Source organism: Brassica napus, chromosome C1, assembly GCF_020379485.1.
Source record: "Brassica napus cultivar Da-Ae chromosome C1, Da-Ae, whole genome shotgun sequence".
NCBI classification, from domain to species: domain Eukaryota; kingdom Viridiplantae; phylum Streptophyta; class Magnoliopsida; order Brassicales; family Brassicaceae; genus Brassica; species Brassica napus.
Window position 1 is genome coordinate 11,420,570 of NC_063444.1, and position 25,441 is coordinate 11,446,010.

Consider the following 25,441-nt stretch of genomic DNA (forward strand, 5'->3'; position numbering starts at 1 on the left):
AATGATTTCATCCAATGACCGGATCTACGAGTTCCAAAAACTTGTTTTTCTCTAATATATGGCTCCGTATCGATGCCAATAAACGAAAAATATATGACTTAAGTACGCTAAACAAATAATAATATTTTAGATTGAAATGAAGATTCAAATCGTTCTCTCTCTAGGATTTACTACACAGGTAAAGCTCGTTTTTTGCCGTCTCCTTTCAGTTTGATTAATTACTAATTAACTAATCTAAACCTATGAAAAGTCTACGCCCACGAAATCGTAATCAAAGCTAAATTTGTAAGAATATTCAGTATCGGATTGTAAACTTTTTAGGTATTTGACTAGTATATCAAAATGGTATTATTTGAGTTGTAACATTCAGTTGACTAACTTGTTGACATTGACATGCATAAAATTGTATCACCTTACAGATATTATTATATGCGGGATCAGAAGCCATAAACGTCTGTTTATCTTTGGTTCTTCTCTAAGTTCTCTCTTCCTTTTGTCGCCTTTCTAGCAAGCTTGAGTTCTCCTACTCAGCAACAAGAAGTGTTTTGTTGTCGTCGTCAAAACACTTCAACAAAACACTTGGCCTAGTGGTAATGGAACTCCAGTTGGAGTGTCCGCCCTGGGTTCGAGTCGCCTTGGCTATTTTCCCACCTATAGACCGTGCGTGCCCGGATAGAAGGCCTCGTGGGGATTAGTCTGGGCTTACCGCCTGGGATCCCCCACGGATATCAAAAAAAAAAAAAAAAACAAGAAGTGTTTTACATTTACAAGATCGTTTATTCTTGAGGAGACTTTTCGTTGCTACTCGTCAAAAGAACCATCCCCTGTTTCACGTTAATCTATTACAGACAATATAGATCAATATATGTTCGTATAAATTCGCTGTGATGAAAAACGCAAATCAAGGAAAAGCAATTATGTCTTCTTGCACCTCTTTTATCTTCATCTTCCTTTTCTCCTTTCTCACTAGCTCCAAAGTTTTTGCTCAAGAACCCACTTACGTATACCACAGCTGTCCGAATACGACAACTTATTCAAGGAACAGTACTTCCTTCACCAATCTCAGAACCCTTTTGTCAACTCTCTCCTCTCCCAACGCCTCCTACGTCACCGGATTCCAGAACGCCACTGTCGGGGAACCTCCCGAGAGAGTCAGCGGACTTTTCTCTTGCTTTGGCGGCGTCTCGCCTGAACTTTGCCGTAGCTGTGTTGCCTTTTCCGTGAAAGATATCTTAACTCGGTGTCCGAATGAGAAAGAGGTCACGGCCTATTACAATCAGTGTATGCTCCGTTACACTTTCGTCAGAGCTTCGATTCTAGATCCCACTTACATATACCATGACTGTCCGAACACTACCACTTATTCAAGAAACAGCACTTACGCCACCAATCTCAGAACCCTTTTGTCCTCTCTCTCTTCCCCCTTCAACTCCTACTCCCCCGGATTCCAAAACAACACCGCTGGGCAAGCCCCTGACAGACTCACCGGACTTTTCCTTTGCCGCGGAGATGTCACACAGGAATATTGCCGCAGCTGCGTCACCTTTGCCGTCAACGACACGTTAAATCGGTGTCCGAACCAGAGAGAGGTGACGCTCTATTACGACGAGTGTATGCTCAGATACTCTAACGGGAATATACTCTCGACCCTTAACACCAATGGAGAATTTATCTTGCATAACCTGAATGTCACATCGGACCTAGTTCGGTTCAGAGATTTGGTCTTGTCTACCATGAACCAAGCCGCTACTGAGGCAGCGAACAGTTCTCGGAAATTCGATGCCAGAATGGCCAACTTCACAGCGTTCCAGGATTTGTACGGACTGGTTCAGTGCACTCCTGATCTGACGAGCCAAGAATGTTTCCGCTGTCTAAATTGGACCACCAATGAATTGCCTACTGAAAAAATGGGGGCAAGAGTTATTGTGCCGAGCTGTAATTCAAGATACGAGCTTTACCCGTTTTACAACGAATCCATCTTTGCAGCACCTCAACCACAGCTCAATTCAGCTCCTCCACCTCAGCTCGATTCAGCTCCTCCACCACATCCAATTTCAATTCCTTCACCACAGCAAGGTCTGAACATTCTCCGTTCCTTTTCAGTACATGTTTTAAGCTCAAATTTTCTCTCAAGGCATTTAAGATTTACTAAAACAACAATTCTTCCCACATGGTGATGGTATACAAATATTTATGTCAATACAGGAGAAGGCGGAAGCTCCTCTGTCATAGTCATCGCTGTTGTTCTTCCAATCACTGTTATTTTTCTGCTTCTCGTAGCTGTTTTCAGTTTCATGGCAAAGAGAAAAACGACATCTTATGAAACTGAACCACTAGCTGGTAAGGCGTCATTAGTCTAGTGATAATCTATCTTCTCAGTTCGAATGAATATCCTTGTGTGTTCTTTTCCTTAATTAAGTAGTTGAAGTTGTTTCTACAGATGGAGACGATATTACAACTGCAGGCTCCCTTCAGTTTGATTTTAAGGCAATTGAGGCAGCCACTGATAAGTTTTCCGAAAGCAACAAACTCGGCCAAGGTGGTTTTGGCCAAGTCTACATGGTACTAATCCCATTGCATAGGGCTTCCAATGTAGTTGATTATATACAAGTATAAATTTTATAACACAACAAGATAAAGTAGGTTTAGAGTCATTTAACCTTGAAAATGTTCTAAATTGTGTAGACCTTCGTCAAAAACTTCGCTACTCTATTCAAAACCACAGTAACCACTAACCAGTAACCACAGTGCCATGGATTTGTATTGAATTCTTATTATTTTATTGTTAGCCAATTATTTCATCCATATAGTTTTTGTAGTACGTACTTCTTCATTTCCATGATTGATTTGAAAATAATGTACTCTTGTAGGGAACATTTCCTAGTGGAGTACAAGTTGCGGTTAAGAGGCTATCAAAGACATCAGGACAAGGTGAAAGAGAGTTTGAGAATGAAGTTGTTGTTGTGGCAAAACTTCAGCATAGAAATTTGGTAAGGCTGCTTGGTTTTTGTTTGGAAGGAGAAGAAAAGATACTCATCTATGAGTTTGTGCCCAACAAAAGCCTCGATTACTTCCTTTTTGGTCAGTTAAGTTCAATACTTATATAGCCTAAAATATTTCTTAGATTGCATTCCTTTATTTGTCCCGACTGTTTTGAATATGCGTGAGCAGACTCTACGATGCAAAGCCAGTTAGACTGGAAAAAAAGATGCAAAATCATTGGGGGAATAGCTAGAGGGATTCTATATCTTCATCAAGATTCACGACTCACAATCATACATCGTGACCTTAAAGCCGGTAACATCCTCCTCGACGCGGATATGAATCCGAAAGTTGCCGATTTTGGAATGGCGAGAATTTTTGGAATTGACCAAACAGAAGCCAATACGAGAAGAGTAGTCGGAACCTAGTAAGTTTTGGTCTTGCCATTATTGCTTCTGTAGACTGCTATTTGTTTACGTTAACTCAACATTCAGGTATTGTGACAGTGGTTACATGTCTCCAGAGTATGCAATGTACGGCCAGTTCTCCATGAAATCAGATGTGTATAGTTTTGGCGTCTTAGTTCTTGAGATTATAAGCGGCAAGAAGAACAGTAGCCTCTATCAAATGGATGGTAGTGCTGGCAATTTGGTTACATACGTAAGTATACACCCTAAATCTTTGAAACTTTTGCTGCATTATTCAACAGGGACCAAACATAATTATCATTTATCAATATGATCAACAGACTTGGAGATTATGGAGCAATGGATCGCCGTTAGAGCTGGTGGATCCGTCCTTTCAGGATAACTATCAAACAAACGAAATTACTAGGTGCATCCATATAGCTTTGCTGTGTGTTCAAGAAGAGGCTGAAGATCGTCCAACTATGTCAGCCATCCTCCAGATGCTCACTACTAGTTCGATCACTCTTGCCGTACCTCAACCACCTGGATTTTTCTTCCGAAACAGGCAAGAACAATTAGGGAGAGCAGGTCCATCTATGGATACGTCTGCTCTCTGTTCTGTTGATGATGCGTCCATTACTAGTGTAGTTCCTCGTTGAAGACAAAAAGAGTACATCAATGAGGACTGCTAAAGTACTCTGCATCGACGATGAACAAAGATTCTTCTATGCCAAGATGTTTCCATTTTTCTATTCTTTATGTGCCCGGCAAGAAAGTTAATGATACTCTGTAATAATAGTTTGGTTTCCTTCTGCATGATTCATATCAGTGATCTTTAAGCGATATTGTTTGTCCGCTCTAAGCATTACTTGCATGTTTGAGTGGAAGGATGTATGGGGAACTAGTATTAGCATAGCTTAGAGATCCTTCCCTTCTATACCGAAGATAATGATTTGTGGACTAAATAAGGATCGAGTTGAAATTGAATAGTCGTGGGAGACTTGGAATCCTTAAGTCATCCTTCTGGAAAAGGTCTTGATAGGAATTAATACTCACTGTATGCTCAAGAGAATGGGCAAGATAACCATAGACGAGCTAGAGAGATATATAAGGGCTGTTCGTTTGGTTGCCGCAGGTACCGGCGGCAGCGGCAGCGTCAACATTCTGCGTCAACTCTTGTTCGTTTCGTTGACGCAGGAAGCTGCGTCTGACGCCGATAAAACCTGCGGTCGCGACATAGTATGCGGCAGCGGCAGCGTCAGCGTCTGCGAAACGAACAACAACTGTCTTCATTGACGCTGCCGCCGCCGCTGACGCCGAAACCTGCGGCAACCAAACGAACAGGGCTATAATAATCCTGAGTAGTGTTAGATACAAACCAGAAATAAGAAGAAACCTCATCTTGTGCTGACAATTTGAGTTATCTTGGGTGTAAGTACATAGGAGAAGCCTATGAGGTTCAATTCTATATTATCTTCAAGGTATTGTCAGGTTCAGGTGTGTGTTACCAAAGGGGGCATTAGACATGACAAAGATTTGGCACAATGGCACAAACAGTGTAGCTATGTGTCTCGAGTTCCATGTATAGGCCTGTCCAGTCTTTACAGCCTAATAATGACCTGAGCCCCACAGTAGACTTTACCTCCTTTTATTGGTGAAATGTTAAATCGTTAATTAAGTTGACATTGATGCAGTGTTGACTCTTTCTTGCAATAAATTGTCATTCATTTACATGGAAATCATTTGGCTGGCTGCATCACATCTACTAAAACATTAGGAAACACAAAACAAGACAAAAAAACAAAACAAAAGGAATGGTGAAGAATTGCATGTATAAATGTTTGGTTATACCTATTTTGGATCTATACTCCTTTTCCTTTTATCCTTTCTCACAAGCTTCAGAGCTTCAGCTCAAGATCCTACTTACGTATACCATGTCTGTCCAAATACCAAACCTTTCACCAGAAACAGCACTTACTACACCAATCTCAGAACCCTTTTCCCTTCCCTCTCTTCCCACAACGCCTCTTACTCCACCGGCTTCCAAAACGCCACATCGGGACGAGCCCCCGACAGAGGAGACGTCACGCCGGCGGTTTGCCGCAGCTGCGTCGCCTTTGCCATCAACGAAACCTTAACACGTTGTCCGAACGAGAGAGAGGTGACGCTCTATTACGACGAGTGTATGCTCAGATACTCCAACGGCAATATTCTCTTGACCCTTAACACCACAGGAGAAATCATCGTGTACAACACTCAGAACGTTACATCGAACCAAACAGGGTTCATTAATTTGGTATCCACTACGATGACGCAAGCTGCTGTCGATGGAGCTACTAGTTCTCGAAAATTCGCTGTGAGAAAGGCCAATTTAACCGCTTTCCAATTCCAGACTCTGTACGGAATGGTCCAGTGTACTCCTGATCTGACGGGGAAAGACTGTTTAATCTGTCTGGAACAGGCCGTCGATCAGTTGCCTACCGATAAAATTGGGGGAAGATTTTTTGTTCAGAGCTGTAATGCAAGATACGAGCTTTACCCGTTTTACAATGAATCGGCTGTTATGGCAAGTCAATCGCAACTGGATCCAGCTCCTATTCCACCACCACAGCCTGGTCTGAACACCACTTTCCCTTTTGATTACATGTTTCGGCACAGCTTTTCTTTGGGATATTCAATATTCCGTACAACAGCGGCTCATATGTAATAGGACACCACTTATTTCTTGAACACAGGAAGAGCCAGAAACTCCTTCGTCACAATCATCGCTGTTGTTGTTCCAATCACTGCGGTTATTCTTCTTTTCGTAGCTCTTTTTACTGTCCGGGCTAAGAAAAAGACGACGGTTTATGAGATGGAACCACCTACCGAAGGTAAAAAAAACAAGACAAAGGTGATATTACATCTGCAGGCTCACTTCAGTTTGATTTTAAGGCAATCGAGGCAGCAACTGATAAGTTTTCACTTGCTAACAAGCTTGGTCAAGGTGGATTCGGCCAAGTTTACAAGGTATTACCATTGCATAGCGATTCCACACTAGCTTTTTGCGTTTGGAACCTTGGCAAGAGCCTCAATTCTTTCATTTTCATGATTAATCTTACAGTACAATTCCCATACATGTAGGGTACATTTTCTAATGGAGCACAAGTTGCTGTGAAGAGGCTATCTAAGACATCAGGACAAGGCGAAAGAGAGTTTGAAAATGAAGTTGTTGGTGTGGCAAAGCTTCAGCACAGGAATTTGGTAAGGCTACTTGGTTTTTGCTTGGAAGGAGAAGAGAAAATACTTATCTACGAGTTTGTGCCCAACAAAAGCCTCGATTACTTTCTTTTTGGTCAGTTAAGTTCAATACTTAGCCTAAAATATATTTTTTTCAAGTTCCAGGCCATTCTTTTTCTAACATAATAATATGTGCAGACTCTACGATGCAAAAACAGCTAGACTGGAAAAGACGATACAAGATCATAGGAGGAATTGCTAGAGGGATTCTATATCTTCATCAAGATTCAAGACTAACTATCATACATCGTGACCTCAAAGCAGGTAACATCTTATTGGATGCCGATATGAACCCGAAAGTTGCGGATTTTGGAATGGCAAGAATTTTTGGGATAGACCAGACAGAAGCCAATACAAGAAGAGTCGTCGGAACCTAGTATGTTTTCCTCTTGCCATTTCTTGCCTTTGTAGACCGGTACATGCATCTATTAACTTAACATTTAATTATTGTCGCAGTGGTTACATGTCTCCAGAGTATGCAATGTACGGACAGTTCTCCATGAAATCAGATGTTTATAGTTTTGGGGTCTTAGTTCTTGAGATTATCAGCGGCAAGAAGAACAGTAGTCTCTATCAAATGGATGGTAGTGCTGGTAACTTGGTTACATACGTAAGTACACTGCCTAAATTTTGAAGTTTTTGTTGCTTTATTCAACAGTGTGACCAAAGTTCTAATTATTAATATGTTCAATAGACTTGGAGACTGTGGAGCAATGGATCACCGTTAGAGCTCGTGGATCCTTCCTTTCAAGATAACTATCAAACTAACGAAATTACTAGGTGCATTCATATTGCTTTACTGTGTGTTCAAGAAGAAGCTGAAGATCGTCCAACTATGTCAGTAATAGTCCAGATGCTGGCTAGTAGTTCGATCGCTCTTGCGGTACCTCGACCACCTGGATTTTTCTTCAGAAGCAGGGATGAAGAAGTAGGGAGAGCAGGTCCATCTATGCATACGTCTGCTCTCTGTTCAGTCGACGATGCTTCCATTACTAGTGTAGCTCCTCGTTGAAGACAAAAAGAACGCATCAATGTTAAAGTTATTAGAGGACTTATTAGAGTATTACACATAGACAATGAACAAAGAGTCGTCTAAGCTAAGCTGTTTCCATTTTTCATCTTTCATTTCTTTATGTGCCCGGCAAGAAAGACAATAATACTCTGTTTTAAAGTTTGGTTTCCTTCAACAAGGATTCATCTCAGCGATTTTTAACATGTATTGCTTGTCCGTTCTAAGCATAACTTGCATGCTTGTGTGGAAGGCTGCACGGTGAGTTTTTATTAGCATAGCTCAGAGATCATTCCCTTTTCAATAGAAGATTATGAGTTGTGGATAAATTGGGAGGTTCAGCTCCATTTCAACAAGATGAAGCGTCAGAGGTTTTTTATTTTGTAATAAAAGCTCAGTTCCTTTTTCTTCTAAGTTCTTGATGAAACTTTGCTGTCATATAGCTTGACCAAACTCCCAATGTTTCACAAGTATAGCTTTTTCAAACTCATCCGTATAACTTGAAAATTCAACCCGTTAATGATGCCATGATATACGAAAGAAAAACAGAGTAACGACTAATACTTAACTTATGTCTTATACATAGACCAAAGACAAATCAAGGGTTAACGCAATCGCTTTAGTTTTGTTCTTTTTCTCTGGAAGATAAGCTAACTAATAGTATGGTAACGTTAATAACGACCAGTGCACCAATATTTCCTACAATGATTAGGATGTCACTTAATATTGTGATGAAAATGAAAAGAGGATTATTACAGAGCTTTCTTTGTTTAGGTGGTTGAGATAAGAGTGTTGGTTAAATCAGTGTCGAGTTGAATTTTCTACGTCAGTGGGAAATTGATGCAGCGGCATCATAGAAGCTACAACGGCTACTTTCCTTATTTGAGTTATTTCCGTTTTATGTTGATTTCCTTTTCGTTAGGTTTTTACTATTAGGAATAGGTTTTTATATGACGGTTTAAGAGTTCTATATAAAGAACTCTCTTATGGCTTTTGTAAGATACGCTTTTGATAATTAATAAAACTAGCTTTGAGCTTTATACCTTGATAGAGATTTGATTCAATTCATCTTGCTCGAGAAGCCTTGGAAGAGATTCGATTAAATTCATCTTCTTCAAGAAGCAGGTCTCTAGAGTTTTCAGTCGAAAACCCTAGATTGAGCTGATATCTTGTTCGTACCCTCCATCAGGTTGGTATCAGAGCAAAACCCAGCATCACCCAACGCCCACGCAATCAACCTCCATCATTCACCATGCCTCGCGCAAAAAAAGAAACACAAGCCGAGATCACACAACGCACCATGGAAGAGATGCAGACGCAACTTGCTCAACTAACACAAGCGATGCAAGGTCTGTTAGCTCAACGTGACACCACCGCACAAGTAGAAGCACAAGACGATGATCAATCCGACCATGAGGACGACGCAAACCCGTTCGCTGTCCTCCGAAACAGAGACCAAGCTCAACCCGTTCTACCACACGAACAATGGGATCGAAGTTTCAAAATCGAGATTCCGGAGTTTCACGGAAGTCAGATTGCTGACGACCTTCTAGACTGGATCGCTACGGTCGATGAAATTTTGGAATTCAAACAAATTCCTCGTGAACGATGTGTTCCCATGCTAGCTATGCGTTTCAGAGGCAGAGCAACAGCCTGGTGGACTCAGCTCAAAACGTCGAGGCTTCGTTTGGAGAAACCTAAAATCGAGACTTGGGATAAACTGAAGAAACACATGAAAAAGACGTTCTTACCATATAACTATGATCAACTCTTGTTTCAACGTTTGCAGAATCTTCGACAAGGAAGCCGTACGGTGGAAGAATATGCTACCGAATTTTTCTTATTACTGAACCGGATTGATCTTCGCGATTCAGATAGACAATTGGTGGCACGCTTTATTGGTGGATTACGACAACAAATTCAACACACACTGAACATGTTTAATCCAGTGACTCTTTCCGAAGCTCACCAACAAGCATTAACAGTGGAGGCCCAAAATAAAACAGGCTCTTCATCATGGAATTCATCTCGCCAACCACAACGTTCCACACCCCTCACCACCACACCTACTACAACCGCACTACCACCATCCACAACTCCGACCGAAACAGCAATTGTCCCAGTTGATCAAAATCGACCTACCCGAACTGGAGTCTTGCGTTGCTTTGCTTGCGGAGAACCCGGTCACAGACAGTCAGCCTGTCCAAACCGAAACCGTCGAGGTTTGCTGCTTGATTCATCGGGCCGAGATGTTGAGATCGAATATGAAGATGCAATCGACGATTCTCCCGAAGAACTCGATCCCGACACTGGTGTCTCCTTGATGCTACGTCGCTCTTGTTTAGCACCACGCCAGCAGGATGACTTCCCACAACGTAACAACCTCTTCCATTCCCGTTGCACTATCGAGGGCAAAGTGTGCAAACTGATCATTGATTCTGGCAGCAGTGAAAACGTGATCGCAGAAGATGCGGTAAACAAACTGTCGCTTCAAGATGAAAAACACCCTACCCCGTACAAGCTGGCTTGGCTAAATCGAACCAACGACATACTGATCACACGTCGTACCATGGTTGCGTTCTCCATTGGCGATTCATACCATGATCAAATCTACTATGACATTGTGCCAATGGACGCTTGTCATTTGTTACTAGGTCGTCCATGGGAGTTCGACAGACATGTTCTCCATGACGGGTTTCTCAACACTTATACGTTCAAATTTCAGGATCGAACGTTCACACTCAAGCCTTCTCCACCGCCCCCTTCAAACTCATCGCCACCACCATCGACACCAGCCCCGCTCCTCTTATTACACAAAAAGACGTTTGAGGCAGCTATGCGTAATGAAGATATTGTCTTCCTCTTAACTGTATCACCCTCATCATCAATATCAGTACACGAACCACGACCAGAATTTGCAGCCATTCATTCCGAGTTTGCTGATGTATTCCCACCAGATCTCCCGCCAGGTCTCCCTCCGCTGCGTGACATTCAACACCAAATCGACTTCATCCCAGACGCCAATCTCCCTAACCGCTCTCATTACCGAATGAGCCCTACCGAACATGAAGAGCTACGAAAACAAGTCGAAGAACTAGTCACTAAGGGATTCTTACGAGAAAGTATGAGCCCTTGCGCGGTTCCTGCACTTTTGATCCCAAAAAAAGACGGTTCATGGCGAATGTGTGTCGATAGTCGAGCAGTAAATAAAATTACAGTTCGTTATCGCTTCCCAATTCCTCGCCTCGACGATCTACTTGATCAGATCGGCACAGCACGTATATTTTCCAAATTGGATTTAAAAAGTGGCTACCATCAGATCCGTATTCGCCAGGGAGATGAGTGGAAAACAGCTTTCAAAACACGAGAAGGACTTTTTGAATGGTTGGTAATGCCGTTCGGTTTATCTAACGCACCAAGTACATTTATGCGTGTTATGAACCAGGCCCTACGACCTTTCATAGGAAAATTCGTTGTCGTTTACTTCGACGATATACTGATTTTCAGCTTAACAATGGAGGATCATATGCTTCATCTGCGTGAAGTACTGATGGTCTTACGTTGCGACAAGCTCTTTGCAACGTTTAAAAAGTGCGCTTTTGGTCTACCAGAGGTTCAGTTTCTTGGCTATATCGTCTCGTCGAATGGACTTGCGGTTGATCCAGCAAAGGTCGACGCCATCAAGTCATGGCCGGTGCCTAGCACAATATCAGAAGCTCGAAGTTTTCATGGTCTAGCCTCTTTTTATCGACGTTTTGTCCCTCAGTTCAGCGCTATTATGGCCCCGTTTACAAATTGTATCTGTGACGGAACTTTCGTGTGGACCACGGCTGCGACCAATGCCTTCAGCATCATCAAAGACAAGTTAAGTTCAGCTCCTATCCTCGCATTACCTGACTTTGCCTCCGTTTTCGAGTTGCATTGTGATGCATCGAAGACAGGTATTGGCGCCATTCTTAGCCAGAAGCACAGGCCTATCGCCTACTTTAGTGAAAAGATCGCGGGTGCGCGTTTTCGTTACAGCACGTATGATATCGAATTTTACGCTATTATCCAAGCAGTTAAACATTGGCGTCACTACTTGTTCCATAAAGAATTTGTTCTTTACACAGACCATGACGCCTTGAAACATCTTAGTACTCAAGACAAAGTCTCCGCCCGTCATGCTTCTTGGATAGCTTATCTCCAACAATTTTCGTTTGTCATTAAGCACACTTCTGGTGCAAGTAATCGCGTCGCAGATGCACTTAGCCGAAAGCACTCCTTACTGTCCGTTTTGCACACATCGGTACCAGGCTTCAGTTCATTCTCTGACCTATATTCTTCTGATCCTTTTTTCGGTCCGATATGGTCTGCCGTCTCTGCCGGTACTTCCCTGTCCTATACATTGCATGATGGTTTCTTGTTTCGGGAGAACCGTTTGTGTATTCCAGACTGCAGCCTCCGCTTACAACTCATTACAGAGCTTCATAATGAGGGCCATATTGGTCGAGATCGTACGCTCCACCTCGTCGCAACGTCGTATTTTTGGCCGACCCTTCGCAGGGATGTAGAGCGTTTTGTTGAAAGATGTGTGATATGTCAGACCTCGAAGGGACAGGCGTCCAACGCCGGTTTGTACCTCCCACTCCCGGTCCCAACTCAGCCTTGGACGGACATCAGTATGGATTTCGTCATGGGTTTGCCCAGAAATCAATGGGGTTTTGACTCAATTTTCGTGGTGGTGGATCGTTTTTCTAAGATGGTTCACTTCATTCCTTGCAAACGAACGACCGATGCAGTTCAAGTTGCTACACTTTTTTTTCGCGAAATCTATCGGCTGCACGGCTTACCATTGTCTATTGTCTCTGACAGAGATTCAAGATTTCTTGGCCACTTTTGGCGTTCCTTGTGGAAGCTTCTTGATACAAGTCTCGATATGAGTTCCGCATACCATCCACAAACTGATGGACAAACGGAGGTCGTCAATCGATCTCTTGGCAACCTATTGCGCAGCCTTGTTGGTGATTCAATACGAACTTGGGATTCTAAACTCCCTCAAGCCGAGTTTGCACACAACCATGCACTAAATCGCAGTTCTAAGTATAGTCCGTTTCAAATTATTTACGGTATGGTTCCTCGCTCACCTCCGGCTCTGTTGAATCTTCCCGATAGGGTACGTTTGCATGGAGGTGCCGAAGAGTTTGTGGAGCAGCTAGTTGAAACTCATACACAGGCTCACGATAATCTACAAACCTCGGTGGCTAAGTACAAAGCGGCTGCTGATACGCACCGGCGTCGCCTTCTGTTTGAAGTTGGTGACCTCGTTTGGGCTGTTCTAACTCGTGATCGTATGCCAGCACACGCATATAACAAACTAAAAGCAAAGAAGATTGGCCCGTTAGAAGTTTTAGAACGGATAAATGACAATGCCTATAGACTTCGCCTTCCATCTGATATTACCACCTCCGACGTCTTCAATATCAAGTACCTGTCACGTTACTTGCCACCAGACCAGCCTTGTGATTCGCGGTCGAATCCTCTTCACCTGGAGGGACCTGATGCAGCGGCATCATAGAAGCTACAACGGCTACTTTCCTTATTTGAGTTATTTCCGTTTTATGTTGATTTTCTTTTCGTTAGGTTTTTACTATTAGGAATAGGTTTTTATATGACGGTTTAAGAGTTCTATATAAAGAACTCTCTTATGGCTTTTGTAAGATACGCTTTTGATAATTAATAAAACTAGCTTTGAGCTTTATACCTTGATAGAGATTTGATTCAATTCATCTTGCTCGAGAAGCCTTGGAAGAGATTCGATTAAATTCATCTTCTTCAATAAGCAGGTCTCTAGAGTTTTCAGTCGAAAACCCTAGATTGAGCTGATATCTTGTTCGTACCCTCCATCAGAAATTCACTAATTTGAATTGTCGTGGGAGACTTGACAATACATATCAAACATCAGCCTCGCTTTCAACGAGGACTAACACATGTAATAAAAAGATTTTTCCATATGCTTGTTTTCAACAACAGAAAGTGGTTGAGTATTTTTCCGATGATTTTTATTGTCATGTATCTCAATCAGATTCCACTGTTCCACAAGTAAATTTGATGTTGATGTAGTTTTCTTCAAATTGATCTGTATAGCTTAAAAACTACCCAATAACGCATCAGATATGAAAGGAAAAAAGGAGCAAATACGGATACTTATCTTCTCTTGCAAACATGTTGTGAAACCAAGACCAATCAAGAGCTAAACAAAATCTCATTTTGAAAATAAGTAAATTAATATTATAGTAACAGACTAACAGTAATAGCAACTTCCTACTAAGTAAGATTAGGATGGAACAGAGGATTATTACAGAGCTTTCCTTTGTCACTTTTTTATTAAAAGATTTTTTTTTTTGATGACTCAGATAATGTGTATGTGTTTAGTAGATCTGGTTCTTATCAATTAAATTACAAGAACTAATTTGAATTATCATGGGAGACTTGATATCTTTAAGGTCATCTTTTGGGACTAGCTGATATTAAGCTTTTGAATCAATATTTCTTCATCAATCATAAGTCTGTAAAAGACTATACATCTCAAACATCAGCCTAACTATTAACGAGGACTAGCACACGTAATCGATATACTAGTAGACGGACCACATTGCGATCTCTCCTCTAATGGGTTTGACTTGGATCTAACCGTGAAGACAAATCCAGGTGGTTGAGGCATATGCAAAGTAATAGAAGCATTAGTGAGCATACGATAGATTGTAGACATGGTTGGGCGATCCACATGATTTTCTTGAACACATAACAATCCAATGTGGATGCACCTAATGAGTTCACATCTGTCATAATTCTCCTCCATGGCCGGGTCTATCATTTCCAGCAATGAGTCATTGTTCCAAAGCTTCCACACCTATTCAAGTTATTTATCAAGAAAATAATGTTGACAGCCATATCATTGCTAAAACAAGTAGAACAGTTTGAGATAGTGTGGAAATTTACTAACATATGTAACCAAGTTGCTGATTGAGCCGTCTGTCTCGTTGAAGCTACTATTCTTTTTTCCACAAATAATCTCCAAAACCAATACTCCAAAGCTATACACATCAGATTTTATGGAGAACTGTCCACTTGTCACGTACTCGGGTGGCATGTAACCGCTATAAAATACAACTTTTTTTATCAACAACAACAACTAGGATATAAAATTATACTGTGGAGAACTACTTACAATGTTCCAACCACTCTTCCTGTGGTAGCTTCAGTCTGGTCCACACTGAAATTTCTAGCTACACCAAAATCTGCAATCTTCGGATTCAAATCTTCATCTAAGAGAATGTTACCGGCTTTGAGGTCACGGTGTATAATGGTGAGCCGCGAATCTTGATGAAGATACAAAATCCCACGAGTAATTCCCTCAATAATGTTGTATCGTCTTGTCCAATCCAGTTGACTACTCTTCTTAGGGTCTGGGAATATATCAACTGATTAGACTATGAGATCATCAAGAACTAAGATTTCGAGAAAATAGGCCTATGTATGATATGTTTCTTACCAAAAAGGAAATGATCGAGACTTTTGTTAGGCAAAAACTCGTAGACTAATATCTTTTCTTCTCCTTTGACAGAAAACCCAAGAAGCCTAACAAGATTCTTATGTTGAAGCTTTGCTACAAGAAACACCTCGTTCTTGAACTCTTCTTCACCTTGTCCTGACATTTTAGACAGCCTCTTCACAGCAACTTGTGTTCCATTCGGTAATGTTCCCTATCAATTCGTATGACCTTCACATTATTATCCGAATATTTTTTTGTTCGTTTTCACCTACTTTGTAACATAAATAAGTACGTGGACCAAATATTATACCTTGTAAACTTCACCAAATCCACCATGACCAAGCTTGTTAGTATTATGAAAATTACTTGTGGCAGCTTCAATTGCTTTAAACTCGAATTTAAGTGAACCTGAAGTTGTAATATCAACCCCAGCTGCAGAACAAATGTATACATGGCGTTATACTTAATTAATTTCTCTCTCAAATCCGTAGTCCTCTTCCAAAATAATTTCAAGCATTTGAACTTATGTTTTGAAATTATCTTCGTACCAAAACATAAGGAAACTCACTATCGGTTGTAAATGCTTTGAATGTTTCTCTTCTCTCCCAAAGAGCATATCCTAGAGCAAGCAATACAACGGGAACAACGACAATCGCCACAATAGTTCCCGTAGAAATCTTTTTACCATCTGCATCAACCAAAACCACCAATGAAGGAACAATTTTGGCACCAAAACAAGAACAGAGAACAGAGCAAAAACCCTCAAATAAGGCTAGATATGGATAGTTGACCCAAAAAAAAGGTTTGATATGTATATAATCATTTGATCTAACAACAACAATGAGTACAAAACATGATGTTACCTTTCTCAGGAGCAATATTATCGAAAAGTGACAAGAACGGATAAACTTCCCACCGAATGAAACAGCTAGACCTAGAAATAATGCCTCCTTGTCTCCCACGGCAACAAGACCTATACTCAATCACGTTCTCTTGAAGACAATGAGTGCAGTTTTCAAGAGATACGTCTTTACTGCACTGCACAACACTGTAAACGTGGGAGATAGACGACTCAAGCTTTCTTATTCCGGCTGCGTAATACCAAGAGGAAGCTTGATCTATCAAACCAATCATCAAAGCCTCCCATGTAATCTCTAGATCGGTCATGTTCGCTTGAACATCTCTTGTATAATTATCACTCCGCAGAATCTCCAAACCAAGCGACCCGTAAAATGAGCGGTTCGAGTAACGTACAAGACAGAGTGTTCTGTCCATTCTCCAGTCTATACCTTCTGTCTGGTTAGTACAATTCCGTAACAATCTAGCAGATGAAGAGATGATACAGTCAGAGCAAGATCGAGCGTCAGTACCTGGGACACACATCCCTAGACCGTACGCTCTGTTGGGATCTTGTCCGGTCGATGTTGTGTAGAAGCCGTCATTAGCAGTGACGTTAGAAGGAAGAGAAGAGAGCATGAGTCGTCGGTTTAAGTCATAAGTATCATTGGGTGTGAAAAAACCAGATCTTTCAAAGCATATATCTGCAGAAACAAGAACAGAGGTTAAGAGGACAATCCAGAAGACGACGAACAACAAGTCGTCCATCCTGGTCTTGTCTTGTCTCTTGTGTTTGGTTTTCCGAATCAAAAACTTAAATTCTTGAAATTAATAATTTTAAAATATACTAGCTGTTGATTTTCATTTTCTTTGGCTGTACGAAATTGACTAATTGTCATTGATTATTCTATATTTTAGACTCTGGAAGATGATCAGTCTATCTCTATGTCTGTCAATTTCAGTGTGATATGACGTAATTAAGACTTTCGGTTAACTTGGTTTTATAATTACCTATTTAGTATGAGTTTTTTCAATATACTTAAAATCGGTTTAGTGTTTAAAGGGCAAATAGGTTATAATGAAATTACTTTTTAAAATTTTTGATTTATACTACTCAAATCAGTTTGACACGTTTTAAATTGCTCTAAATCAAATTAAATCAATCTAAATTAGTTAAGTTAAATAATAACTTTTGACAAAAAAAATTAAATAATAATGTTAATACAACTTTAAAAATTTATCTAATTTCTTTTGATATATATATATGTAATTTTTACAATTCATCAAAATATATAATTTTTACAATTCATCAAAATAATATATATTGTTAAATAAAGAAATTAAAATATTTAATATAAATATAAAATAAATGAAAGATAAATTAATAATTTGATTATGCTTAGCTCCAAATAATCCAATAGGTGATGTTTGTTTGTGCATCTGGAAAATGCAGCAGACATATCAATAGATAGACCTGCTCTCCCTACTCGTTCATCCCTGCTTCGGACGAAAAATCCAGTTGGTCTAAGCTAAGCTGTTTCCATTTTCCATACTCTTAATGTGCTCGGCAAGAAAGTTAATAATACTCTGGTTTATAGTTTGGTTTCTGTAACGGCTCTATGCATGCTCTTCCCTCCCATGGCCCCACCACTCGGTCACGGCCGGTGTATTAATTTTTAGAGACTCGAAATACTTATTTTCTAACTATGCAATTACCATGTGATTTTTTATATGCTTTCAACTCACTTGCTCGGTATCTTGACAGACAAGTGACTGAAATAAAAAATATATTCTACTAAAATATATAACCAATCAATTGAGATGTTCAGCTCTGTTTTCCAAGCATATTATTTCAACAACAGAAAGACGATGGACTTTATCTCCAATTTTCTCCGGAGGTAAAGAAAAGTATATTTCCAAGCATATGTTTTCAACAACAGAAACCGTCTGAAGATTTTTCCAACTGATCTTTATTGTTGTGCCATATATCTCAACCACAGTCCACTTTTCCACAAGTAAATTTGATGTTGCTGTTTTTTCCTTCAAATTGATCTGTATAGTTTAAAAGTACTAATACAGGCAGGGGCGAAGCTAGACTTTTTTATAAGTGGGTGCAAGGGGAATTGAACTTAGGTTGTTAGAAAATCATGGGATCATTATGATGTTAGGAGTTTTCAAGGCTCCTAAGACAAATGTTGTAGTATAGTGATTGTCGAACCAGTTCTGAGGGATATCAAAGCACTGAGAATGCAAGTACTCACTTAATCTAAGTGCAACCAATGATTTAGATGGGTTTTAAGCTATGACTAAAACTAGAAAGCAATAACAGAATGATACTTCTTGACTAAGGGAAAAGAGAACTCATGGGCATAGGGATTAGACCTTGGGTGATCAAGTATCGAACTAAGGATGGCAAATGATCAATCAAACTATCAACCTTAAGCCTAGACACAATTCTAAGCAAGCTCTATGTCTAGATGAATGCTCATTTGCTAACATATCTCAAACATCAAATGTCTTTGGTTGAATAATATGAAAGCAATCATTACGAACAAGTCTATTAGCTATCTTAGCATCTTTAACAACAAATGTCTTTGGCAAAGTATACTAAAAGCCTAGGAGAGTTGTCTCAGGCATTTCATCAAACACCTTTTGGGTGGAAAATGCCTATTGATCAACTTTTGAGTGGCCAACTCAGAAGATGCATTATGAATACTCTATTAGCAAGGAACAAGAATGATTTACACTAAAACATCCTAGAACTAACCTAATCACCCTTGATCTCCCTAACCCATGAATTCAAAAGGTGATTACTCACTAATCTCCATGATTCCTCTTAAACCCATATTGGATTTCAGATTAATCATGTAGAGAAATAGATAAGAAATCAACAAGAACACAAGAACATAACAATCAAAATCCAAGAGATGAACTTCTCAAGAGAGTTTTTGTGTATTTCTCAATAGATCCAAAGATGATCTGCCTGGTGGCTACAAAAGATGTTTAAAACATAGGTTTTTCCAAGTGCAAAACGTCCAAAATAAATTGCAAAAAGGTCCTCGGGAAATCATGATTTTCGGCAGCAAAGTAACGCGGAGCGACTTGCAGGTGTCGCTCCGGGAAGTCGCTCCAAGGCCAATTTTTGGTGTCTCCGGGTGAGAGGTCGCGAGCGACTTTGGTGTGTCGCTCCAACGGGTCGCTCTGGATCGGGAGCGACCTTGGTAGGTTGCTCTGAGAGGTCGCTCCAGGGTCATCTAAGACGGTTCGGAGTAACGAGAACGCGAGCGACTTCATGGCGTCGCTTTAGGAAGGTCGCTCTGAGAGGTGGGACACAGCGACTTCGTGATGTCGCTCCGGGAGGTCGCTCCCATGCTCTGCTCGTTTAATGATCACCTATTTCACCTCCTTCGAGCTCCAAATGCATCCAAATGTCCCTAAGAACTCCATGTGGCACTCCAGTACCTAATAGAGACTCATGTATGCAAAATGCAACCTAAACATGTCTAAATCCTAATCTCTATGATGAAAATGCACATGGATGAATAGATAAAACAATGCAAATATGCAAGATATCAACTCCCACAAACTTGTTCTTTTACTTGTCCACAAGTGAACTTTCTAGAACTCATAGGGAGAGAGGTTTGAAGGTGAGAGCTCATAGCCAAAAGAAACACATAAAGCACTCAAATCGACATCTAAATTCAGCATTAGTACATCCTCTCTTATTATACTCTAGCTTCTCTAGGCCTATTCAACTCTTTTCATCCCTACACTCATCATCATGCATTCACACATGCAAATCAGCCAACTCTCAAGTTCATTAAGCATAGCATCAATTGAATTCTTGCAAATGGTCAGTTGGTCCAAGTCATTGGGTTGGGAAAGGGAAGGCTTTTATTCAATTGATTCAAGAGGTTCGAAACATAAAATCTTTAAGGTGGTTTACTCTCGAAACAAGTAGCCTTGACATTGCACATAATATATCTAAGAAAGGGATCAACTCATGCATACAATGCTCAATCTCCATTGTTTTACCCTTTTCCCAAACATACAATTACACAATCATTCTCAAATGTCAAACCCAACTCACATCTCTCACCAAAAGATCCTAAGAACATTAACTCCTTCTCTTTGAAATCTACAAGGGATTTTTCACAACCTCAAAACATTACTTAGCTCCTAACAACTTTGCTAGCCCCCTTTTTCTTTCTTTTTCTTTTCTTTTCATTTTTTTTTTTTTTTTTTAAATGGGGGCCAAGACTTTTCATAACTTGAGCTAGAGGTTTTTTTTTTTTTTACTTATCCCAGTAAGACAATTCACTTAAACACAAAGAGTTATTTCTTTTCCTTTTTCATTGCTCCCAAATCATAATCACAACTCTCACCCCCCCACCTATAGCTAGACAATAGAGTGCCCAATCTAGCAAGAATGAAGATCAAGCATTGTCGTTCCCGATACTCTCAACATTATGCACATGTAAGACTTTCCGAAGAAGGCCTCACTCATCAAACAATGAAAGCTTAAAAGGAGGGAAAGGTTTTGGGAGTGGTCTACCACTAGAGTTTGTCAGAATAAGATTGGCATAAAGGATGTGACAACTCAGGTGTGTATAGCCATGACTCAGTACACAAGGGACCATGAGCAAGAAGCATTAAGTTCGTTCAGTTCAAATAAGGTTGTAGTTGACTTCAAAGACTGAGTTTCAGCAATCAACAAGTTTCAGGAAGAGTCTTCAAGGCTCGAAGCATACAAGTGTTTTTGAGAGGTGCATAAGCTATTCAGGTGCAAAGTAATGTCTTTACAAGGCATTTCAAATCATTGCTCCTAATGCAAGTAAATGCAACCTATATGCTCTAGACTCTCCTAGAAATGCCAATGATGCAAACTAAATGAATTTTTTTTTTTAATGCAAATATATATGTATAATGCAATGCATGAGACTCAAAATCATCAAAGCAAACGTGATCAAATACTTGGTACCTCCCCCAAACTTAAATGACACAGTCTCTGTGTTGTCAAGGAGAGAGAGATACCCAAAAAGAGAAAACTAATATGCAAAAACGAAATGGTATATACAAGGGAAAGTAGTGGGTTACCTTCTATGGAGAATGAGTAGAGGGAGATGCTCCCTCCTCGTCGTCCTCAGGTGGTAACTCTTCAAGGTGCTCATCAGTAAGAGTGCCCATCTCTTCAATGTAGAAGGCTTGCCCGAACACAGTTGGTTTCTTCATTTTCTCCTTGATGTCAAAGTGGAGAACATGCCCTTTACCCAAATGGAGATCAATCGTGCCCTCTTTCACCTTAACAATTGCTCCTGCTGTAGCTAAGAATGGCCTTCCAAGAATCAATGGGTCCTGAGCCTCCTCACCCATCTCAAGCACCACAAAATCTGTAGGTATCTCATACCTTCCAATCTTCACAGGTAGGTCCTCTAAGATGCCCACAGGGTACTTCACTGAACGATCAGCTAACACCAGAGAGAGTTTACACTTCTTGTACTGAGTGAATCCAAGCTTCTTTGCAACAGACAAAGGCATCACGCTGACACTAGCTCCCAAATCGCAGAGACATTTCTCAAATACCATAGGTCCAAGAGCACAAGGTAGTGTGAAGCATCCTGGATCCTCTAACTTCTCTGGAACATCAAGCCTTTGGATGATGGCACTGCACTCATGGGTAAGAATCATCATGCTTTCCATTTCCTTCTTCTTTGCAGCTACAACATCTTTCAGGAACTTGTTGTATTGAGGAATCAACATGAAAGCATCGATGATGGGCATTGCAACCTGAGCTTCACTCATTTGCTTGTCAAACAAAGCCTTGTACTTCTCTAGCAGCTGCCTCTTGAATCTACCAGGGAATGGTAGTTTGGGTTCATAGGGAGGAGGAACAAAAGAATTCTCACTTGCTGGAGCAAGAACTTCACCATCCTTCACTGTTTTCTTCTCTTCCCCAACCTTTCCTTTACCCTTGGCTTCCACAATCTTCTCCAAGATTTCATCATTGAATTTCTCATCAACAATCACCACTTCATCATCTAAGTTGATGGCCACCTCCTCACCTAGTTTCTCAGCATCCCTGGTGAGGGTTGTAGGAGGTAACTGCTTACCACTCCTAAGGGTGATAGCTTTGGCCTCCTTGGGGTTTTGGTCAGATTTTCCAGGTAGAGATCCTTGCTGGCGAGTCTGGTGAGTGTTCATGGAAGCAAACTGATTCTCTAAATTCTTGACTGTAGAAGCAAGATGTGAGAACTTGTTGTTGAGCTCATTGTAGCTCCCATCAATCTTGGAATGAAGGTTCTTCAACTCATAACCAACATGCTTCTCACTTCTAGTCTGAGACTCCAAGATTTGTTTCAGCAGGGTGTCAGTGCTGCTCTCTTGAGGAGCAGAGGAACCAGATGAGGGGTTTTGATGAGGTTGATAGCTGCCTTGCTGGTTGTTTCGAGGCGGATAACCACTCTGTTGGTTGTTGGGATAGGATTTCTGTTGGTAGTTGTTGTACTGAAAGTTGGGCTCTTTTTTGTACCAGCTACCATTGTTGTTGATGAAACACAGCTCTTCCTGACCTTCCAAACCCTCAACCTCATGGACAACAGGTGGTGTATCTTGGCTTGGGTTACCAACAAAGTGCAGCTGCTCTTGTGTGGCTTTATCAGCAAGGAGGATGTCTATCTTATCCTGTAGAGCTTTCAACTCCTTCCTCGTCTGCTTATCATCTGTTCGACTGCTTCTGTCGTGGTCTCCACTGTAGACTGCATCACTCTTTACCATGTTGTCAACCAGCTCCTCTGCATCTTCCTCAGTTCTCCCCAAGAAGAACCCATTGCTAGCTGTATCCAGTCTGGCCCTGTACTTAGGAAGAGCACCACGGTAGAATGTGCTCAGCAAGCTCTCCTTAGAGAAACCATGGTGTGGGCATTGAGCTTGGTAGCCCTTGAATCTCTCCCAGGCTTCACTGAAGCCTTCCAAGTTCTTCTGTTGGAAACTGGAGATCTCATTTCTCAGCTTAGCAGTTCTTGAGGATGAGAAGAATTTCTCCAAGAATGCTCTCTTGCACTCATCCCAAGTGGTGATAGAGTCGCTGGGTAGAGACTTCTCCCACTGACGTGCCTTATCCCCCAAAGAGAAAGGGAATACTTGAGCTTTAAGGCATCCTCGGACACACCATTGGTTTTTGACAACCCACAGTAGCTGTCGAACCTGTCCAAGTGATCAAAGGGTCCTCTAAAGCCAAGCCATGATACTTGTTGTTCTCGATCACGTTGAGGAGTCCTGACTTGACCTCAAAGTTGTTGGCTGCCACAGCCGGTGCTCGGATTCCTAGTCTATGACCATGAATGTTGGGCCGGTCATAAGTACCAATGGGTCGAGCTGCCCGCGGTTGGTGTTCTGCCCCTTGCGGTGGATCTGCCATATCAATATCCAATCTCTGCAAGTGGGCTTGTTGTTCTTCTTCTCTTCTAGCTCTAGCACACTCCCTCTTGAAAGCTCTGATGTCTGCTACTATTGGAACTAGGTTTGATGGACCCCTGCTCCTCAAGTTCATACACCTGAAAGTTAAAGGTAGGTGAAGAAGAAGAATCAGTAACAAAAAAAAAAAAATGACTTAGCCTCAAGTAAGTGACTAAATCTCAATGTTCAATCTACTCAGTGCCCGGCAACGGCGCCAATTTGATGTTAGGAGTTTTCAAGGCTCCTAAGACAAATGTTGTAGTATAGTGATTGTCGAACCAGTTCTGAGGGATATCAAAGCACTGAGAATGCAAGTACTCACTTAATCTAAGTGCAACCAATGATTTAGATGGGTTTTAAGCTATGACTAAAACTAGAAAGCAATAACAGAATGATACTTCTTGACTAAGGGAAAAGAGAACTCATGGGCATAGTGATTAGACCTTGGGTGATCAAGTATCGAACTAAGGATGGCAAATGATCAATCAAACTATCAACCTTAAGCCTAGACACAATTCTAAGCAAGCTCTATGTCTAGATGAATGCTCATTTGCTAACATATCTCAAACATCAAATGTCTTTGGTTGAATAATATGAAAGCAATCATTACGAACAAGTCTATTAGCTATCTTAGCATCTTTAACAACAAATGTCTTTGGCAAAGTATACTAAAAGCCTAGGAGAGTTGTCTCAGGCATTTCATCAAACACCTTTTGGGTGGGAAATGCCTATTGATCAACTTTTGAGTGGCCAACTCAGAAGATGCATTATGAATACTCTACTAGCAAGGAACAAGAATGATCTACACTAAAACATCCTAGAACTAACCTAATCACCCTTGATCTCCCTAACCCATGAATTCAAAAGGTGATTACTCATTAATCTCCATGATTCCTCTTAAACCCATATTGGATTTCAGATTAATCATGTAAAGAAATAGATAAGAAATCAACAAGAACACAAGAACATAACAATCAAAATCCCAGAGATGAACTTCTCAAGAGAGTTTTTGTGTATTTCTCAATAGATCCAAAGATGGTCTGCCTGGTGGCTACAAAAGATGTTTAAAACATAGGTTTTTCCAAGCAAAACGTCCAAAATAAATTGCAAAAAGGTCCTCGGGAAATCATGATTTTCGGCAGCAAAGTAACGCGGAGCGACTTGCAGGTGTCGCTCCGGGAAGTCGCTCCAAGGCCGATTTTTGGTGTCTCCGGGTGAGAGGTCACGAGCGACTTTGGTGTGTCGCTCCAACGGGTCGCTCTGGATCGGGAGCGACCTTGGTAGGTCGCTCTGAGAGGTCGCTCCAGGGTCATCCAAGACGGTTCGGAGTAACGAGAACGCGAGCGACTTCATGGCGTCGCTTTAGGAAGGTCGCTCTGAGAGGTGGGACACAGCGACTTCGTGATGTCGCTCCGGGAGGTCGCTCCCATGCTCTGCTCGTTTAATGATCACCTATTTCACCTCCTTCGAGCTCCAAATGCATCCAAATGTCCCTAAGAACTCCATGTGGCACTCCAGTACCTAATAGAGACTCATGTATGCAAAATGCAACCTAAACATGTCTAAATCCTAATCTCTATGATGAAAATGCACATGGATGAATAGATAAAACAATGCAAATATGCAAGATATCACGTTATAACTAAATAACCACCTGCATTTTATTTTTTTAGTGTAAAATGTTAAATATTTAAAATACATTGGATTCACGTGCACCTTAGTAATCAACGTGGCTCGCCCCTGAATACCTGAATACGGGTACTTAACTTTTGTCTTGCACAAATGTTCTCAAACCAAGACTAATCAAGAGTTAAACAGAAAACCCCCATTTGAAAGTAAGTAAATTATATTATGGTAACGGTAACAACGACTCCCTACTAAGAATAGGTTGTCACTTAAGCTTATGAAGAACACGGAACAGAGGACTGTTACAGAGCT

The 25,441-nt window shown here is 40.9% G+C and overlaps 2 protein-coding genes, 1 non-coding gene and 1 pseudogene across 4 annotated transcripts; 3 read left to right on the top strand and 1 right to left on the bottom strand.

Moving 5' to 3' along the window:
• The first annotated feature begins 50 nt into the window (after window positions 1-50).
• On the top strand, window positions 51-4,232 carry LOC111213279 (putative cysteine-rich receptor-like protein kinase 23). Of its 2 annotated transcripts, none has more exons than XR_007318444.1 (7): window positions 51-2,076; window positions 2,206-2,340; window positions 2,441-2,562; window positions 2,871-3,081; window positions 3,172-3,409; window positions 3,477-3,642; window positions 3,731-3,771. XR_007318444.1 is itself a non-coding variant. In XM_022715001.2 (7 exons), the coding sequence occupies exons 1-7, from the start codon at window positions 888-890 to the stop codon at window positions 4,046-4,048; spliced, it is 2,367 nt and encodes a 788-aa protein (XP_022570722.1). In that variant the 5' UTR covers window positions 54-887; the 3' UTR covers window positions 4,049-4,232. The 2 variants fall into 2 exon arrangements, 1 of the variants encoding a protein (XP_022570722.1); XM_022715001.2 differs by having other exon boundaries at window positions 54-2,076; window positions 3,489-3,642; window positions 3,731-4,232.
• A 164-nt stretch (window positions 4,233-4,396) lies between these two features.
• LOC111213280 lies at window positions 4,397-7,855 on the top strand (annotated as a pseudogene).
• A 6,299-nt stretch (window positions 7,856-14,154) lies between these two features.
• Window positions 14,155-16,924, bottom strand: LOC111213282 (cysteine-rich receptor-like protein kinase 24). Its single transcript, XM_022715004.2, has 7 exons — window positions 16,075-16,924; window positions 15,780-15,899; window positions 15,522-15,643; window positions 15,212-15,422; window positions 14,888-15,125; window positions 14,663-14,816; window positions 14,155-14,569 (listed from the first exon to the last, which is right to left on the bottom strand). The coding sequence occupies exons 1-7, from the start codon at window positions 16,814-16,816 to the stop codon at window positions 14,264-14,266; spliced, it is 1,893 nt and encodes a 630-aa protein (XP_022570725.1). The 5' UTR covers window positions 16,817-16,924; the 3' UTR covers window positions 14,155-14,263.
• Window positions 16,925-22,952: 6,028 nt separating this feature from the next.
• Window positions 22,953-23,059, top strand: LOC125581003. The gene has a single exon (XR_007318714.1). It is a non-coding gene; the product is annotated as a small nucleolar RNA R71 (small nucleolar RNA).
• The last annotated feature ends 2,382 nt before the right edge of the window (window positions 23,060-25,441 follow it).